The 20,103-nt window shown below is 43.6% G+C and overlaps 8 protein-coding genes across 8 annotated transcripts; 5 read left to right on the forward strand and 3 right to left on the reverse strand.

The window, feature by feature from the left end:
• Positions 1-1,058: 1,058 nt before the first annotated feature.
• FA14DRAFT_124338 (uncharacterized protein) lies at positions 1,059-2,032 on the forward strand (the record flags this gene model as incomplete). The annotated part of the gene is made up of 2 exons (XM_025496635.1): positions 1,059-1,836; positions 1,899-2,032. The coding sequence occupies 2 exons, from the start codon at positions 1,059-1,061 to the stop codon at positions 2,030-2,032; spliced, it is 912 nt and encodes a 303-aa protein (XP_025354699.1).
• An 87-nt stretch (positions 2,033-2,119) lies between these two features.
• FA14DRAFT_161801 (uncharacterized protein) lies at positions 2,120-4,369 on the reverse strand (the record flags this gene model as incomplete). Its single annotated transcript, XM_025499302.1, has 1 exon — positions 2,120-4,369. A coding segment is annotated over exon 1 (1,766 nt), but the record flags the coding sequence as incomplete, so codon positions are not given.
• Positions 4,370-4,481: 112 nt separating this feature from the next.
• On the forward strand, positions 4,482-6,481 carry FA14DRAFT_191455 (uncharacterized protein; the record flags this gene model as incomplete). The annotated part of the gene is made up of 1 exon (XM_025501865.1): positions 4,482-6,481. The coding sequence occupies exon 1, from the start codon at positions 4,841-4,843 to the stop codon at positions 6,479-6,481; it is 1,641 nt and encodes a 546-aa protein (XP_025354701.1). The 5' UTR covers positions 4,482-4,840.
• A 434-nt stretch (positions 6,482-6,915) lies between these two features.
• On the forward strand, positions 6,916-8,184 carry FA14DRAFT_124562 (nucleic acid-binding protein; the record flags this gene model as incomplete). Its single annotated transcript, XM_025496650.1, has 1 exon — positions 6,916-8,184. The coding sequence occupies one exon, from the start codon at positions 6,916-6,918 to the stop codon at positions 8,182-8,184; it is 1,269 nt and encodes a 422-aa protein (XP_025354702.1).
• A 33-nt stretch (positions 8,185-8,217) lies between these two features.
• FA14DRAFT_161802 (release factor) lies at positions 8,218-9,776 on the reverse strand. Its single transcript, XM_025499303.1, has one exon. It carries the CDS (start codon positions 9,753-9,755, stop codon positions 8,325-8,327), a length of 1,431 nt encoding a protein of 476 aa, XP_025354703.1. The 5' UTR covers positions 9,756-9,776; the 3' UTR covers positions 8,218-8,324.
• Positions 9,777-10,062: 286 nt separating this feature from the next.
• FA14DRAFT_161803 (putative SEC26) lies at positions 10,063-13,212 on the forward strand. Its single transcript, XM_025499304.1, has one exon. The coding sequence runs from the start codon at positions 10,222-10,224 to the stop codon at positions 13,129-13,131; it is 2,910 nt and encodes a 969-aa protein (XP_025354704.1). The 5' UTR covers positions 10,063-10,221; the 3' UTR covers positions 13,132-13,212.
• On the reverse strand, positions 13,202-15,000 carry FA14DRAFT_72136 (diphthamide biosynthesis protein). The gene has a single exon (XM_025502761.1). It carries the CDS (start codon positions 14,945-14,947, stop codon positions 13,271-13,273), a length of 1,677 nt encoding a protein of 558 aa, XP_025354705.1. The 5' UTR covers positions 14,948-15,000; the 3' UTR covers positions 13,202-13,270.
• Positions 15,001-15,191: 191 nt separating this feature from the next.
• Positions 15,192-19,903, forward strand: FA14DRAFT_191460 (uncharacterized protein; the record flags this gene model as incomplete). The annotated part of the gene is made up of 4 exons (XM_025501866.1): positions 15,192-16,822; positions 17,911-18,121; positions 18,621-18,812; positions 19,890-19,903. Exons 1-4 carry the CDS (start codon positions 15,221-15,223, stop codon positions 19,901-19,903), a joined length of 2,019 nt encoding a protein of 672 aa, XP_025354706.1. The 5' UTR covers positions 15,192-15,220.
• Positions 19,904-20,103: the final 200 nt, after the last annotated feature.

Raw genomic sequence — 20,103 nt, forward strand, 5'->3', positions numbered from 1 at the left:
CGACTGCTGCCTGCCTTTGCGTGGGCGTGCGATTCATCTTCGTGATCGGAATCGGGTGCGAATGGATCCATACTTTCGAGTGCTTTGGACGACAAAGTCTTGTGACCTTGAATGGTTGTAAGTCAAACAGCATTCATCCCCATCATCATTTGGGGGAGGGGTAATTCACAGCCAGGGTCCGTGCATGCCTGCCTGCATTATCAATTTGTCGTTTTTATGCGGAGATTTTATTTGACTGCGTCTAGGTAAGCAGCTTACATACACACACTGCGCAGGCGCGTCATTGCAAAGTGTGCATGCAGTGCATACGCCATGGCCGACATGTTCGGTTTAGATGGTCCCTCCTCATAAACATGATGATGCAATGGTGTATGGAAGACTGGATGAAATAAATAGCCTGAATGTATTCTAGCTAGTATCTGTGGAATGGAAGCCAACATTCAATAAAGACTTGTCCATTGGGTCTGAGTCGAAGCCTAGAAAGCGGTCCGAATAACGCGAAGCGGCTGATATAAACAGAAAATTGTATTGAATGACACAAAATGCGCAAATTCATCGGACTTCCATCGATGCTGTGACTTTTCAGAACGTGTACAAATCCGCTCCTTGCTTCCACCAAAAAAAATCACTTTTCAAGGATGGATTCATATAAACGTCAATCAGAAAATGCATTTTCATCAGCTGATTTTTATGCTTCAGCACCAACAAGTCCGGTAGAAGCTACAGCTGGTGCAAGAGATGGAAAAGATTACAATTTCCCTTCAACTGCAATTGCAATGTATCAATCGCCTTTTGAGAGTTACAGAGATGTTTCAGCTCCAAGCAGGCAATCTCAAGACAATCTAAGAGCTCACAAATCTTCAAGGTCATCGTTGAATTTTCACAGTGCTGCTGATTTGCATCATCAAATGACAAATGACGCAGCTAGCATGTACAAAAGCAGTAATACAAACGCATATGATGCATCTTCCATGTACACTTCAACGCTCGTCGAGTCACCTTTTCGATCACCATATGAGGAATATGCTCCGACACCAAAGAGTTCAAAAGCACCAAAGATGAACAACGCACGTAAATCATTGCTAGGTCCAGATGCGTTTGGATTCGATGCACAGAATGGCGACCCACGGGTAATAATGGGAGAAAAAGGTAACGACCGTAACTTACCACATCAACCAACATTTGCATCAACAAACAAACGCCAAGCAGAAGACGATGGAGCGCATATTGAATTGATCACAGTGCCAGGCTTAGGCGCAGAGTATACTGAAGAAGAAATGCAAGAGATGAAGAAATCAGCTCGAAAATCCAATCGAAAGCAAAAGATGAGAAATTGCTGTGTTTCCACTTTCAGTTCAAAGAACAATACCATGCTACGAGATGAAGATGGCCAGAAAACGTTGATTGGTCGCATTCAACCTCGAGTGGCTGTTTTTGTTGCTTTTGGATTTTGCATATGTTTGGGAGTGCTACTGTATTTCGTCATACCTCGTGTTCCGAGCTTTGCCGTTCAAAGTAGGACTCCTCTGACGGCCATTCCAGATGGCTCAAGTATGGTGACCCATCATTCACCAACCAACTTCAGTATGGATATGAGAGTCAACATTCGAGCGGACAATACGGCCAATTGGCTAACAACAAAGATTAGCAAGATGGAAATGGATGTGACTGATTTGAGTACTTTAAAGAAAGTAGGTCAAGGAATCGAAACGGATCTTTCGTTCCCTGCTCGTAAGAAGACTGTCTTTCCACTTTCAGCCCACTTTGCTTATGCAAGTATCAACGTTACTGGCGATCAGACGTGGTCACATTGGATCAATGCGTGTGGACCAAAGTGTGAGTGAATACCAAATTGCTATCTTTCTTGATTCTTACCATCTTTTATTTTCTTTTTGCAGATGACAACACTCCAAGACAATCTCTTAACCTGCAATTTACCCTACGGATGCATATCGCTGGCTTGATCGGCGAAAAAGGAACTTCTGTGCAATTATCCGACATTGAATGTCCTTTCATTTTGCAACCAGAGTGAGTGTAGCCCGATGTGGAATCTTTGTCACCGTCTACTAACCGCTTCTCATCCTTCTCGCAGTCAAACGTGATCATGCCTTCAAAAAGGTTGTTTTTAAACAAATCAAATTGATACAAGAAGCTGACAAATGCAACTATCAGAGTGTATAAAGGAAATAATACAAATACTATACTATACAACAAAAAGAAAACATTTCTTTGAGTGGGGGGGCAAACTATGCAATATATTAGCTATCAAGCGATGCAGCCCTTCGACGTTGACGCTTTGATTTAGCAGGTCTGTCTAAAGAAGTCAAAGAATGAGATGTGCTCATTCGATGATCGCCTTCATTTGCAATTTCATCTTCTTCGCTCGATTCACCCGTTGATTCTTCGGCCGCCACTGGTTTCAGTGAAGGCGTTGATTGTGGGGCTGCAGACGGTTTGGCAGCTTCAGCCTGAAAAGGCTTCTTTGAGAAAGCGTTTGAACGGATATCCAATGTACCATCATGCGTACGAAGATTATAGCTTGGTTGAGACAAAGGGTTCGCATCTTCTACATCTCTCCACCATTCTCGAATCAAAGTCTGGATGCCGTTCCGTTCACCTTCTATCCGTTTTCGTTGCCAAAATGCAGATCTGGCACGATCGGCTGAAGTGATCCCCGGTCGATCATCTTCCTCTGTGTCATCATCTTCCCATACAGGCCAAGGTCTGTCAATGCTCCTGCCCGCTTCCAAAACGGTTACCCGTTCGATATCCGTCATTCCCGCTCCTCTTCTTTGCATGCCAACATTTCCCACCTCATTAAAAGGCGTTGGCGATAATGCCAATGCACCACCACCTGCATCCTTTTCGTCCATTTGTGCCATCCTTGCTCGTAATCCAGGAGCAACGAAATGACGTTCAAATGCGCCCATATGTGCAGGATTTTGCGTCCATGCACTTCGTTCTGCACCTGCAATTGGTGGATTTTCGGTCATGCCTTTTGTCCAATAAGAACGAGCATTTCTACTTGCTGCCAAGATGCAATCTTGTTCGTTAATCAAAACTCGTACTGTCAAGATTGAACCAATCGTGATCAGCAAGAATACAATCTTTGAATCGGAAGTAGCGACAAAGTATGCCAATCCTGCCAAATCCAACACGATCAAAATCGTGTAGTACATGATCGAGCTATTGAATAGGCTTGAGATCAGATTGGATTCTGTTGAAATGTTTCGCTTTAGCTTCAGGATGCTAGAAAGCGTCGCCATTGCCAAGACCAGATCGGACACAGTTAGCGTCACCAAAAGGGCAAAGATTGTGTAAATGGGAGCCAGATAGTTGTACTCCTGACGAAGCTCCGGTGCCAATTTCATCTTTTGCGATAGTGCGAGCGAGAACGAAAGGCAAGTAGCTTCAAGCATAGGTTTGTCTGAACGGCGAACGAGGCTCAAATACGAAAAGGAGAAATGCTGAAAAACGAATGCTGTCACAAGTGCTGCCAAACGTGCCAAAACGAAGAAAGCGCATACAATCTGTAAAAGGGAATAATACCGAGTCGATTGGATTGCCGCTCTAGTGATCGTCCTTGATCGCCATGCATTTACGCATGCTGTTGAAATTGATACCAAAGTAGAAATTGCAAATGTGAGTGGCCATATCTTTGTCGAGCATCTTTGTAGCGTTTGATTTGGACTCCACATAGTGACGGCCAGTAATATTCCAAGCATCAATGTCCAATAACGTAACCACAAAATTGCCAAAGGCATCACGCCTCGCTTTGTACGTTTTCTATGACACAATCTCCACCATATTACCGATTCTGTTGTAATGTGAATCGTATGTTCATAAAACGCCAAAAGAGGAATTATTGTTGGCACAATAAGTAATCCTGCCACGCTTGAATACCATTGGGTTGCAGCCCAGCCTTCAGCCGATATCGGATGGGTAGGATGGTAATTGTCAGGTACGGTATAGTCAATAGGCGGTTGAAGATATACGTCCCCAAAAGAGGGAGCCCAAAGGTTTATCATTGTGTGATAGTAGGTGTTGAATCAAGAATTTTGATTAATTCTAGGATGTCATTGGTACGATTGATACATGTCAATTGTAGGATGACAATAATGGCGATACTTGAGAAGAGACTATAATTGACCAAAGGATAGCATTGGGATCAAAGAGGATGATGGTTGTAAAATGAAATTGATCAACAGCATTTGCTGAGCCCGTATTAATCATCGGCACCATGGGATCTTCATATTTCAATCATCCGAACTTTTTTGTGGATGAAACAAACAAGGTGGGCGTATGGCCTCTGTTATTTGATTCGGCAGCTTGTTTTAGCCCAAGCTTGGCCGTATAAAGTGGGGGGAAGAATAGCTGAGAAAAAGTGCCAAAACACGGATGCAATTCCCATGTGGAACCCAAAACTGCACATAACCATGCGGTCCGATTCAAATTGCATTAAAAAATAAAACAAAGTCACGCGTACGAAAATTAAATCGGGAATGCAAACTGCACAAGGAAAAGCTTAATCAACTCTCTTTAGTGGGGAGATCTAAAATACAACCTAAAGAGCCGCATATCATCATCTAACCATATCTATAACATCTTTCCAACTGATCATCTTGACTATTACTCCACATCTGACACTCAACTTATCCAATATCTATTACAACTAATCATTCACCGAGCCGGAATCGCGGTCCGAAGAGAAGAGCGGTGATCGGCAGCTTCAAGGGAATGGCGATGAAGTAAGACGTATGCTTTGAACATATGTCTGCAAGATTCAGGTACGATCAAACAGCCGCTTGAAAGGCATCTTCCCTTCATCAAAACTTCCAAGATGGCCCGTTATGCTGTTGAGTCCGGCTATGACGCCCGCATCTCGGGAGGCGAATTTGACGGTATGAATGCAAACGATTGGGGAGCGCAAATATTCATACCAACTTCATTACCTCGCTTAATCGGTATCACAGTCGCAGTCGTGATAGGGTTATGGGAATTCTGCTCCGTCTTCCCTGCAGAAGTTGTCCTATGGCAAAGAGTAACCAAGCAAAGGCCGAGCAGGACAAGCTTTGCGCCTTGGACTACGTTGATTTTACGATATCTGATGTTATGTTATAGCGTCACAACAGCATTCATCGAGTGGTCTACGACTATGCCTACTGATGCTGCGTGCAAAGCAGCCTCAGGTTTCCTGTTTGCGTCTTGGTGTGCTCTTGTTGTCGTATGCTCATTTGCAATTGCGTGGCGAGCACAAGCTGTCGCAAGAGGTGTGTTGCAAGACAAGGCCACAGTGATAGCCATGCAAATGATGATTGGCGTTTTGGTGTTGATGCAGGTTTTTATGGCTGTCTTTACTGTTGTCTGGTCTGCAGCAGTGGACTTTCAATATACTCCCGTTGAGGTCAATGGTCAATGCACTATTCGCTCTCATCATGGCGATATATTTCAACGTAAGCACGATTTCAGACCGAGGCCTTTCAGAGATTATGTTGCAGACGTACTATTGTGGTATTGGGTCGTATTGATTGTTTTCAATCTGTGCTGTTTGCTCTTGGTCATTTACGCTCTACGTACCTTAGCAGCTCGATCTCGAGGATTTTCAAAGTTCATCAATGGAATGTTGAACCATAGCGTGTTCTACTTTGCACTTGTTTTGCTATTATCGATCGTATGTATCATTTGGCGCAAGGAGGAGAGCGCAAGTTGGCTCATTAGGCCGACCACTGTGATCGAAGCTGCAGTCATGATTCGTATCCTACTTGCTGAACAAAATGCTGCAAGAAGACCAGTGGATACAACGTACATGGATCAAAGACACTTTAGCAATCGGGGCTATACACAGAATGCAGTTGATGCGCAACCAGTCACTTATCCACGCGGAGATGCTACGATTCAGTTTGTGAACCGGAATCAAGGTATGGAACGCAGGAGCATTGACAGGATGGAGAGTGGAGGAGGAGCAGGCACGGATTATGATCCGAATGCAATGCAAGATCATCCTGCAATGGTTACGCGACCAATCTATCAACCTTACAGTATCATGGACAATTTAGGCCAAGCATTCAGTCAAGTGGATAGTAATACTCATGACTTGGATGGCCAGAGCCTCAGTAGCAACCGTCAAAGCATCAGTGGAGTTCAAAATGCGTACCCGGGAGTTGTCATGATGGAGGAAGAGCAAAGACGGCTAAAAATGGAAGCCAAAGTAGCACAAAGTAGTCTTGATCCTGACTCGATGCAAGATTACGAAAAAGGAACATCCACTGCACCTTCAGCAGACATTTCTAACACGAATGGATCTAGCTCATCCGAGAAGCAACAAGGAAAGAATTCAAACACAACTTCGCAAACCGGAATTCAGACGAATCGTCCAACTTTACGTTTCCTACAACGCAATCGATCACACGATGATATCGATCATGGCTATGAAAATGATGATGATGATGATGAATTAGGCATTCAAACGGTCAACTTCTGATCTTCATCGTCATGTCAAATTGTAAAATAGTGTACTTTTAACTGTAATCGAAAGATTAACTTAGACCAGCATTGTAATCTCATGCTTTTTTCCATGCTTAGTCATCTTTTTCTTTGCCGCATAAGATTGAGCCAGGCCTTGGATTTCTTCTTAAAAATTAAACACTAGCAAAAAGGTGGGTGCATACAATCGTGTGGTCAGATCTTCCAACTTTTGTTCTCGATCCCAATACCACCGTCATTCTACTTTTGAAGGTCAATATGGCAAACGCAGCATATATCAGCTCAGCTGAAAAGGCACTTGGACCGACTCTTTTGGGTGGAGGAGATGAAGTCGTGAAGAAGGATATCGATGCTTGGATCGCCAAGATTAACAGCGGTGGAAAGGATGTTACAGATTTAAAGGTGAGCAAATCTAGAATTGGAGGAAGCCGAATGGATGTGAGACGGAACGCTTTGAGGATATCTGGGACTCGGACAGCGAGAGCTGAAGCTGGCAATGATCCTTTCACTTCTCAGAAACGTGTTCAAGTCAGGCCTACTGCATTCTTGTCTCGGCTTTTTCGTTCGTCTCGATTGTCAATACGTCACCGAGTTGGGCTAACAGCAATCTCTTTTCTTTCTGCTTTATACTCCTTTCGCAACTCTCATCCTCTTGATCGCAAATTCTTTTCACGCAAATCTCCATCACAGGTTCTTGATCGAGTATTGGCAAATAAGACATTCATTGCTGGAAATGCAATCAGTTTGGCCGACCTTGGTTTATTTTCATCATTGTATGATCAAGTTTCCAAACTTCCTGCAGCAGAACAATATGCACATTTGAATGTGACCCGATACGTTTCGCATATCTCACATGTAGCATCTCAATTACCACACGATAATGCAAGTCAATATGCTGCTTTTGATCCTACGTTCGAAGGACAACCTACGATCGAACGTAAAGATGTTGCAGCCGAAAAGCAAAAAGCAAAAGAACAAAAGCAAGCCGCTCAAACGGCAAAAGAGCATAGCGCAAATGCCGAAAAAGAAGGTAAAGCAGAAAAAGGTGGTTTGGCAGCCGTTGCTGCAGCTCCCGGGGCAAAGAAGGAAAAGAAACCAAAGGGAGAAGCAGCTGGTGGTGGAAAGAAAAAGAATGAACCAGCTGCTCCTACTATCCCGATACCATCTCAAGTTGATTTGAGAGTAGGAAAGATTGTCAAAGTCGAACGTCATCCTGATGCGGATTCTTTGTATTTGGAACAGGTCGATTTCGGAGAGCCAGAAGGACCACGAACGATTTTATCCGGTTTGGTGAATTACGTTCCTATCGAAAAGATGCAAGATAGATGGGTTGTTGGTGTTTGCAATCTCAAACCAGCTTCTATGCGTGGAATCAAGAGTTATGGAATGTTATTATGTGCATCACAAAAGGATGCGAAAGATGCTGGAGTAGAACCAGTTCATCCTCCTGAGGGAAGTGCTGTTGGAGATTGTGTTTACGTAGAAGGCTATGAAGGCTTAGAGCCTGAAACACAGCTCAACCCTAAGAAGAAGATCTTTGAGACCATTCAACCAAATTACACTACCACAGAAGGCTTTGAATGTGCATGGGTAGGAGCAGGACCACAAGATCAAGAAAGCGGAGAGAAGACCAATCGCTTGATTCGCACAGCCAAGGGTGTCATTACTGCACCTGGATTCGCAGGCGCTCAATTGAGCTGATGAAGCAGTCCTATATATACTACATTTAAATGAGAAGTGATGTATCATTACAGCATGCCAATTGCAATAAAAATGGTATCTATTTATATTGTACAAGTCTTGTGTGCGAATTTGTGCTTATCAGATGGGCAATATTTTAATCATTTTCCTAGAGAGCTTGCCAATTGCTTAATTTCCTCTTCGATCTCCTTTCTAAGTCCATCGATCATCAAATTGTCGTAATGATCCTTCAACGAATCGATCAGGTACTGCAAGCCACCGTTCTTGGTATCTCCTTCCAGTATATCATCCAGTCCATTGGTAGAAACAGGAATCCGATGATCCGTTACGCGATCTTGTTGATAATTGAACGTACGAATTCTATCCATTCTGTTCATCGAGGCAATTTGACTCTTTCGAACGTCACGAACTTGAGATTGTTCTTCACGCATCTTTCGATCTAAAAGTCTAGCACGTAAGATTTCCCATGCTTTTGTACGATTTTGATGTTGTGATCGTGAATCTTGCATGGAAACAGTTATTCCGGTAGGTTCATGTGTTAATCGAATAGCAGATTCAGTCTTGTTCACATGTTGTCCGCCAGCACCACGACTTCGCATTACTTCTTCCTTGACATCTTTTGGATCCACTAGATCATCTAAAGACGCTTTACTGCTCGAGCTCTTGTCATCATCAGCAGATGGTAACACAACGATTGCGATTGTGCTGCTTTGTAATTTATTAATTGCAATCGTTGTAGGCACACGTTGAACACGATGAACGCCAGCTTCATGACGTAGTAAGCCATATGCACCACGACCTTTGACTGAAAGTAAGACTTCCTTGTATGCATCTGTTCCACCGGTGGCATGGGCATCAGCTGGGGTGACCGAAAGTTCTTCTACCTGCAAGCCACTTGGGATACCATCAAAGCTTAATTCGACATTTTGACAAAATCGTGTATACATTCTTGCCAATTCCGCAGTAAAGATGCATGATTCTTGACCGCCAACACCAGGTCTAATCTCAATAATTGCAGATTGATTGTCGACTGGCTCTTGAGGAATAATTGCCGCCCTAATATTCTTTCGTAATTCATCAATTACCTGCAAAGTTGATTCTGCTTCTGCAACGGCCATTTGACGTAAATCCTCATCAGGTTCAACGGCTGGATCGGTCATACTCAGCAGGTTTGCTGCAGTTTTTTGTATCTCTTTCCATTCTTTATGAAGCTTTTGCGCTTGATCTAATTCTCCGATTGCTTTGGCTGTTGCGACGTCACCTTTTCCCTGTCTCTCTTGTTCGATCAGCAGATCTCGCTTGCGTACGACTAGATTTAGTAACCCAATGACTGCGTCTGACTCTTCTGGTTCAGATGCGTAGTATCTCTGTTGAATCTTTAGAGCATTTGGCCTCCCTTGAGGCTGCAGCCGAAGTGATCTTGATTCCCAAAGTGGAGCGTTAGGTGAGTGGTGGAAGTGATGATGCTGTATGTTGATTGAGCATTTAATTGTTTGACGATAAAGCCTTGAGGATGGCCTTATGGATCGACTACATTTTGCAATGCTACTCCTTATATTACTCCGAAGCATCTTTTGATTGTTGATATGATCATAAGCTAATCATGACCGAATCAATTTTTATTCCGAGAAGCTTTAAATTGGAACAACACGCTAAAAGGTAATCTTCCTAACTTCTTCTCATTCTTCTGCACGTGGGGAGCATCACGGAGACAGCAGATGGGAAGACACGTCGTTGGATGTAAAGAAAGGCAGGCATAAAGTCACTCTAAAAGTGCTTAAAGCTGTGAACAGCAGTGCACACACACACACGCACGCCATGCATTGACTTTGGAATGCGTTCAAACCAAAGAAGCACACACACACACTCTCCTTCTCATCACGATCTAGCTTCCACCATCAAAAGCCAGTAAGGGAGTTTGCTGTCATCACTCATTTCTGAGCTGTAACAAAGGCTGTGCTGTTGAATCCCTCTCGCTCGATCTTGACGCTCATTTTCTTCGATTTGATACGTGCTCGAGCTTAACTTTGGCCCAGCATGGATGCCACAGCATATACCGTCGTCGCACCTCTCGACGATGGAATGGAATTGCAAGCTTCCGATTTACAGCAAATTCTACAAAAAGCTGATGATGATACAAAACTTGAAACGCTTCGAAGAATTATCGTCTCTACCCTTAATGGTCAACCTCAACCAACACTTTTGATGCCAATCATTCAATATGTCCTACCGAGCAAGAATAAACAACTCAAAAAGATGTTGCACTTTTACTGGGAGGTCTGCCCAAAGTACGATGACCAAGGGAAGCTCAAGCAAGAGATGATCTTGGTGGTGAATGCTATCAGAAATGACCTTCAGCATCCCAACGAATACATTCGAGGATCTACACTCCGTTTCTTGCAAAAGATCAAAGAGCCCGAATTGCTGGAAGCCTTGATTCCCTCCGTTCGACAATGTTTGGAACATCGCCATTCGTACGTCCGCAAAAATGCCGTATTGTGTGTTTTGCAAATTTACTCTAGACACGAAGCCATGTTCAGTGACGCACCCGAATTGATGGAAACCTTTTTGGCCTCGGAACAAGATGCAACTTGCAAACGTAATGCATTCATCTTGCTTTGCAACGCGGCCACAGACAAGGCTGTCGAATATTTGATGTCTGTATACGAATCGATCCCGACTATGGATGAGCTCATGCAGCTAGCTGTCATTGAGCTCATTCGTAAGGAATGCAAACCCGACAGCCCAAACAGGACCAAGTACATTCGCGCAATCTCGGAACTCCTCTCTGCAACATCGCATGCTGTCAAGTATGAGGCAGCAATCACTCTCACTTCTCTCACCCAGAATCCCGCTGCAATCAAAGCAACTGCATCGGCTTTGATCGATTTGGTTGTTCGTGAATCGGATAATAACGTCAAATTGATCGTCCTAGCAAGACTGGACGGTCTACGTTCGCGTCACGAGCATGTTATCGACCCGGCCGTCATGGACTTGTTGCGTGTCTTGGGAAGTCCCGATATGGACGTTCGTCGTCGTGCTTTGGGTATTGCATTGGAAATGGTCTCATCACGCAATATCGAAGAAGTTGTGCTATTCTTGAAGAAAGAATTGATGAAGACAGTAGATGCTGCTGGCGGTTACGACAAAAACATTGAGTATAGACAATTGCTCATTCAATCCATTCACACTTGTGCCATCAAATTCAGCGAAGTTGCATCGAATGTTGTGCACGTTTTGATGGAATTCTTGGGAGACTCTTCCAACCCAAGTGCAGTGGACGTGATCAGCTTTGTTCGTGAAGTTGTAGAAAAGTTCCCCGACCTACGTTCGAGTATTGTGGACAAGCTCCTACGGACGTTTGGAGAGATCAAGAGCGGAAAGGTCTTCAGAGGATCACTGTGGATTGTGGGTGAATACTGCGAGACATTGGAAGATGTTAAAGAGGCCATGCAACAAATTCGCCGGGTTATCGGAGAGATTCCAATCCTGGCAGCAGAAGAGAAACTCCTACAGCGTGCAGAGAACGGCGGAGAAGAAGAGGAAGAACGTCGTCTCAAGGATGAGATTGCAGCAACAGGAAAGCCTGCCAATCGCGTCAGAGCCGATGGAACTTATGCCACAGAAACTGCATTCTCATCAGAAGCCAGTGCAACTGCGAGATTAGACGCTGTCAAGAATGCTTCCAAGCCACCCCTTCGTTCATTGATTCTTTTGGGCGACTTCTACACAGCAACCGTGCTTGCTTCAACCCTCACAAAGCTTGTTCTGCGTTACTTTGAGTTGAGCTCTGATGCACAAAGCAAGAATGCTCTGCGTGCCGAAGCAATGCTTATCATGACCAGTGTTGTTCGTGCTGGACAATCCAAATTCGCACAAGCACCGATCGATGAAGACAGTATTGAACGTATTATGACTTGCGTTCAAACACTAGCAACTATCAAGGAAGATAAGGATGAAGAGGCAGTTGATGTATTCTTGAAAGATACCAAACAAGCATACTCCAAGATCATACAGGCAGAAGAACGGAAGAATGCAGAAAAGGCAGCAAGAGATGTTGCGATCAAGGTGCAACCTGATGACGTCGTACCTTTCCGTCAGCTATCAAAGAAATCGGCCACTGCAACATTGGTTGAAAACAATGCTGAAGACTATGAGTCAGAATTGAACAAGGCTACTGGCTCTTCCAAAACCCACAAAGATGATTTCATTAGCAAGCTTCAACGCGTGGTCCAGCTTACAGGGTTTTCCGATCCGGTTTATGCGGAAGCATACGTCAACGTTCATCAATTTGATATCTTGTTGGATGTTTTGGTTGTTAACCAAACTGCTGAAACGCTGCAAAATCTCACAATCGAATTCGCAACATTGGGAGATCTCAAACTTGTCGAGAGACCTGCAAATTACACCTTGGCAGCATATTCTTACCAATCGATCAAGGCTACCATCAAGGTTTCATCGACGGAAACTGGTGTGATCTTTGGTAACATCACCTATGAAGGTGCTGCAGGAACAGGAACGGCATCTAGCGGAGACTCCAAGTGTGTGGTGCTAAACGATATTCACATTGATATTATGGACTATATTCACCCAGCCACATGTACTGAGGGTCAATTTAGGAGTATGTGGACCGAATTCGAGTGGGAGAACAAAGTTAGCGTCAATACGAACATCAAGGGACTACGGACATACCTGGATCACATTCTTAAATCGACAAATATGGCATGTTTGACGCCCGATGCAAGCTTAGCAGGCGAATGTGGTTTCTTGTCTGCTAATTTGTATGCAAGATCACTGTTTGGTGAAGATGCTTTGGCCAATTTGTCCATAGAAGAATTACCCGATCAAACTATTCAAGGTCATGTGCGTATCCGTAGTAAAACACAAGGTATTGCACTTAGCTTGGGTGACAAGATCACACTTGCGCAAAAAGTTATCAAGGAGTAGAAAAAATAAAAGTTTAAGTCATGTATACAACAATCCTTTTACGTCTTTTTTATTATATTCATAATATGAACAACTTTTGCATTGATTTGTTGTACATTGTGTGCGTGTGAGTAGTACTGTACAGTTTTGTTTTGAGATATCACTCCTCTTTGCTACCTTCTTTTTCTGACTTTTCCCCTGCAACGTATCCTTTTGCAATACCCGATCTTCCAATCTCCAACGGAGCAGGCTCATCAACGCCAAGTCTTTGTTCTAATCCACGCCATGATCTTGTGGCCAGATGGGCTGCACCGGCACTTTCCATAACTTTTGTCAGTGTACCATCAGCGTTACGAACGGTAACAATGCCTTCATTTGCATCGTTTGCATGACTGTTTGAAGTGATCAAAGCTTTTTCACCGCCGTTTTCTAGACTGTCAACCTTATTTCTCGGATCGTATGCACGTCTTTTCGAAATTAGTCCACCTGTCATGAGTGAAAAGTGAGGTTCATCATCCTCATCATCTGATTCATTGCCAGCTTTACCCTTTTTCTCCTTTTCGGCCGTATCAAACGCTTGTGCTTGTCCATAAACCTGTTCCAAATCCAGGATATATTCACCCGTCCATTCCCTTCCTTTGAAAGCCGTCAAAACTTCAAAAGGCGTAACGATCGGTTTATAAAAATCTCTACTATCATGTGCTCCTTGTAAACCAGCAGCAGAATCAACTAAACTATTTTCCGGACAAGCAACTAAAACGAAAACGTCAATTTCTTGAAAATTTGCCAACTTTGCTGGATTTAACTTTCCTACCGAAATTGTATAAACTCGCTTTCCTTGTACTTCTGTCAAATGTGTACGAAGATGTTGTAAGAGCGGTAGGTAGGATCGTAAGCCTAATGTTCCGACTAGTAAGCCAACCGTTTGTGCATCCCTGGCTTTTTGAACGGCAACATACCGTCTTTGCAAGAGTCTGTTCGTTCTTCCGCTCTCGTTTTGAGTCGTCTGCTTTTCTGCATCATATCGGATAACGGTTGCTGTAGGGCCTAGTCGTAGCAGCAAATTCGTCAATGCCAAAGATTCAGGGCCGATGTAAAGGTGAATGACTTCCTTTTCCGAGTCGACGTTTAGCTCGTCCGGGATCTTGTTCTTGCTTGTGCTAGCAAACGAGCTTCCTTGTGTTTGAGGCTGTTCGCTGGAAGTGGGCTGTGAGAGATAACGGTCAAAGTTGACGCTTTTGTCCATTTCTGAGAGTAAGATCTTGCAATTGAGCTTCTCTTCCAACAGCTTGCGAATCTCCGTGCTTGCGTGTTCATATCCTACATCATACATCATCACCAATTTCTTCTGCTTCCACCCGTCCTGCTCCTCCAGTCTGGTGGCTATCTGTTCCACACATTGATTCGCATCGATAGGTAGCCGATGGAAGACATAAATAGCAGGCAAACGTGAAGTGAGACTTAAGCAAGCATGTCCGAAATGAACTACCAAGTCTGCATCAATATGTTCTGCAGCCACTTCATCGACGCAACAATTTCCATAGGATGTATCTGCAAGGACGTACAGTTCCGGTAAGTCTCTCAATCCTTTCGAGCGCTTGAGAGTATCTTCCAATGACCAAAATACCTTACTTGCATCACTCAGAAGTTCATCGGGAAATTGCAATGCTATCCTCTGGAAGTTGTGCTGTAGAATGAGTTGGGCGACATGTTTGATATCATAAAGCTGTTCCACATTTATTCCTTGTGCTCTTGATGTTGATGATAGCGTTAGCTCGGATAGAGGTACGACAGTATTTATGATAGCCTCATCAGGAGATGAGAATGGCATAGCCATCTTTGGAGGTGTGGTAGAGAAGGAAGATACATGCTCACACTCCACACTGTACAATCAATCTTCTTCTTGATTTTTAAATCGGAAAAAATTCCGATCCCACGAGCCGCCTTTTGTTTTTAAGGTTGCATTTCCGCATTCTTTCTCTCTCTCTTAGCGCACTTTTTGGCACGGGTGCGCTCGCGAAGAAAGGGAAAAAAAATAAAAATCATAATGGGAATAAAATTTAATTTTAATCAAAGAGAGTCATTTAACCACCATCAAATCATTCCAAAGATGTCGACAACGGGACAGACAGATGCGGGACCGTCCGCTTCTGGACCGACACCGGCACCAGCAACAAAGGTAAAAGCACCGCCAAGACCTGTACCGCCAATGTTGAAACCGTTACAGTTTATGGGCATTCCACGAGGGGTGTTAACATGGCAACCAAGATTACCGTCAAGGAATTGGAGTATCTTTTTAGGTTTGACAATCTCACTTTCATCGCTATACATATACGATCGTAGAGAATGCAAGCGAATCAAACAGGAATATATTGATCAACTCAGCCATCTTGCCAAAGAGCCACTCAAGCCAAACGAATATCCAAGAAAGGTAGCTGTGTATACGGCCAGAAGTCCAGGAGATGAAGATTATGAAAAGAGTTTATTGTTCTTTAAACTGTATGTGAAACCATTTTTGGTAGCTGCTGGTATTGACTGGAGTACGACAAATGGAACGAGACATGGTGGACTTGCAAGGGAATTACGTGAACGCCATTATGCTCGTAGACGTCAACTAGCAGGCTTGGAACCTTGGGGTACACCTCCTTCTACCGCAACTGAAACAATGCCTGATCCCACAATTGCAGGATTGACACAATTCAGTCTCACTCCTCAACAACAACTACAGCAAGAATTAGATGGTGGGGTGATTTTGGTGGGAAGGCCAGCATACAAGGAATGGGCATGGGGACTACGCGAAGGATGGACGACAAGACTGCCGCCAAAGAGGCAAGATTTGGACGATGAACTAGCACGCATCTTGAGTGATGACGGAGCTTTCGATGAAGTTGAAGAACAAAAGGAAGTTTTGATGGACGATGAATCTGAAAAGGTTAACGTCGGTTTGACTTCAGATGATGGTGTTGAGCCAGATGGTGCTGGTGCTCCTCTACCGAGCAGATTGAATTCGCCTGGCAGAGGACCGATGTCGTTCAATCCTGCATTCCAGCCAATCAACTCATCGACTTCATCTGCTCGTCAGCCTAAATCAAACGATGAAGAAGAGATAAACGTCAACCCAGCACTACTAGAACCTCCAAGTGAAGTTCCCGCTCAACCTCCGATCACATTCGTCGATTATGTCAATCTGACAGGATTCCGACATGTCCCACGTAAGATCGTTGGCTTTTTCAATCATAGAGATCGCTTCCTGTTAGGTGGACAGGCCGCGATGAACTTAGCACTTGGTGATAAAACCGATGCACGCGAATACGAAGTTGTGCTGAACGAAGAAGGACAATTGGCACGATCAGAACCACCACAAGGAGGTGATTTAGATTGGGGACTAGAATCCGAAAGATTCTATTTACCCAAATTTAATCAAACACCACAAGACGTTGAAAAAGCAAAAGAAAATTTTTATAAAGAACTTAAACGTAGATTGCAAGATACACGTTCTTATGTTCGTGGTCAACGTGAACTTACAGCAACCGAAAAGAATGATCCGCCAAAAAGTGAATCGGATTTACGTGAAGAAAGATTCCGTAGAGAAAAAGAATGGAGACTCCTTATGCAGGGATATGAAATCTTACGGCCAAGTGCTGGCGTCATTTGGCATCCTGCTTTCAGGACCCGTCTGCGTGTCTATCAACATCAGGACAAAAGACCACCTGTAAGGGAAGAAGAAGAAAAGGCAGAGTTGTGAGGAAACAAAGGTTGCTGCTGCAGCGTTAAATGTACTTTATCGATCACACGATTTAATCATCATTCATGCAATTGAAAGCAATGTGGAATTGAATCTAGAAAAAAGGTATGTCAGTGGCGGAAGTAGATCGTAAATGCGGAATACGGTATCATACCTCGAAGCAAAAGTGTGATAGTCAAAAAATTGAAGCCAATGCATTGTGCCCCGTATGCAAAGCCGTAAGATACGTTATTGTTTGAATCGGAGAATGTACGGTCCGATATAATGCGAGAGGTGGCGAAGCCTAAACACTGCCATTGCATTTGTGATCACATTCTGTACGCATCGAACTGCCGATTGAATGTCGGCCTTTTCTGGCTGTGAGAGAAGACAAAGACCCTTCAATATATATGTCATCCTTTTTTCCTTTATCATACACAACGTTCGACCGACATTATAAAAGAGCAAGCTGAAGGCGAATAAGATCTTCTTTTATATCGTCATTTATAGTTCACGGGGCGATACTTTCGGTTTAAAGTTGGGCGTTTCATCTGACCAACTCGGCGCCCTTCGGCCATGGTATATAATGCATATTGACAGTTTTGACGGAACCAAGATGCTAATGGCGAATAACATCTTCTTTTATTCTGTCTTGACGATTCAATCTATACTTTGTTTATCATATAGTTCACGAGGCGATACTTTCTGTTTAAACTTTAGGCGTTTCACCTCACCAACTCGGCGCCCTTTCGGTCATGTTACACAATGCATGTTGACAACCCGTCAAAACTGACGCTGTCTGATATGAAGCAGTGATTTTGTGTCAAGAGTAAAGCAGCAAATAAACGTAGTGCTCATTCATTCCTGCTCGATATGATCGTGTAAATAAAAAGTATAAAAGAAGACGATCATACTACTTACCTTTTCCCCCTTCCTTTATAACATATATTCAAACCATTTAGAACCCTAGAATCATAAAGAGGCTTTCATTCAATGTCGTTCCTGTGATCATGATGGTATGTCAATCCAACATATTCGAATTGAAAGCATTACTGACTGATTCACTCTGATAATAGACCTTACTCTTAATGGTCCAAATGTCCTTGCAAGCACCTGTGCCAACGACAGGTAGTCCTAGTGTAAATGGCTCTCATTCACCTCAAGCTTCTATGAAAAGCGCTATTGGTCAGCCAAGTATTGTTGTACATAACCATGGTGGAAGTGTTCCTGGTCCAAATGCTCATACAAGTGATTTACCTGTTTGCCCTGACTGCAATACAAATCCTTGTAAATGTCGAAGAAAGAACTTGTAGATGCGTACATATCGGTTAAACCCGTCCAAAGTGCGAAGGTCCATTCTTATTGTCATACGTGATCGACATACATCTAAAGCAATTGCTTTCTATTCAAATCTTACTCAATCATCCTACAATAACCTGCAGGCAGGTTATTTCTATAGAGCCTTTGTAATCTTTATTTAATCTGATCATACGAAAACATTTGCATTACAATATTTATTTTGAAACCTGATCTCATTTGAGAAAAAAGTTGCTGCAGCGTTAAATGTACATTATCGATCACACAATTTAATCATCATTCATGCAACTAAAAAAGAGTTTGAATTAAATTTAGAAAAAAAAAGCTATGCCAGCGGGCCCAACAGTCACTTCTTACTCCGCCGTCATTTTTCTCTCCTCATTCCACCGTCATCATCATCTCCTTACTCCTCAATCGTCATCCTCTTCTCGCTCCACCCTCTTCTCACTCCGCAATCATCGCCCTCTAGATGTACCGAGGAGGGTGTTTGGAATGTTGCGAAAGGAAAAGTTTTCGCTCATCTTGCTCTCGTCACGTCAACGAGTCGGACAGGATGAACGCTTCTTGGATAAAGTGTATTTGATCTGTCATCCAAAGAGGTATGCGATCAAGACCGATGCTTCTTCGACTGCCAGTGATCGCTTGCAAGAGCTCCGTGAATGTGAGTGCAGAATCATCCTCGAATGAAGAAAATTTCGCCCGACTTGACCCACCTCACTTCAGCCCAACACATGATGACGAATTTCTTCGGCAAAGTTGAACGAATGTCACTGGGAGAAGCAGTAAAAAAGTGTGAAGTGGGAGCATGGAGAAAGAGGGCAGAGGAAAGACAAATGTTGATGTCAAATGTACTGTACCATTTCTTCTCTTGTCCCACTTGTCCGAATGCCATGTCATGATTGGATCCTGAGTGACGTACGAGATGACTTTTCATGAACTTTGAAAGGTTTCGTCCGATCGGAAGAGTAAAATCTTGGCTGATTTGGGCCCCGTTCAGGCGTTTGTACCTGTGAGCTCTTTTCATGAAGTGATGCGGGTTGTGTTTGTGTTGATTACCGCGATCAATGTTGTATGACGACTTGAAAAGAGAAGTGTGTGATGCTGATTGTACGATTGGTGGATTTCGAACAAGAAGAGAATGATGCTGCTTGAATGAGCTGTGATCTATGAATCAGGATTGGATGATGCCGGTTGAGTGAGGACGCATATGAGACGGCGTTCGTTGAATTTTTCAAAGTCTTTCCCGGAGCGTCAAAGAAGATCTTGGTTGGCTAGGATGTATGCTGGCGTTTGCACTTGTGAGCCTTTTCTTGCGAAGTGATGCCATGCTTGTTTGTATTTGAGTGCTACAATCATTGTTTTGTGATGCTGACTGGATGGCAATTGGATCTTGAATGACAAGAGGGCCTTTGGATTTGGAATGAGAAGTGGGTCTTGAATGACAAGTGAATGATGATTGGAATGAGATGTGGGTGTTGGGGGTTGGAGTCAGGCCAAAAAGGCGGACTTTATATACCTTTCTTTCATTCGTTTCACAGTTTCAAGAATTCGTAGGGTTTTCCCTATATTGCGAGATGATCTTTCATGAATCTCGAAAGGTTTCATCTGGTCGGCTTTTGAATGCGGATGAGAAGAGGCCACCAACAGTCTCTTCTTACTCCGCCGTCATCATCTTCTCCTCATTCTACCGTCATCATCCTCTTCCTATTTTACAGTCATCACCCTCTTCTCCCTTTAGGTGTTTATGTTTAGAGGAGGGTCTCTGGAAAGTTGCGAAACGAGAAGTTCTGGCTCATCTTACTCTCGTTACGCCAGCAAGTCGGACAGGATAGACGCTTCTTTGATAAAGTGTATTTGATCCGTCATCCGAAGAGGTCTGCGCTCAAGACCGATGCTTCTTCGACTGCCAGTGATCGCTTGTAAGAGTCCCGTAAATGCGAGGGCAGAGCCAT

The sequence above is a fragment of the Meira miltonrushii genome (genome assembly GCF_003144205.1).
Source record: "Meira miltonrushii strain MCA 3882 unplaced genomic scaffold FA14scaffold_3, whole genome shotgun sequence".
Taxonomy (NCBI): Eukaryota; Fungi; Basidiomycota; class Exobasidiomycetes; order Exobasidiales; family Brachybasidiaceae; genus Meira; species Meira miltonrushii.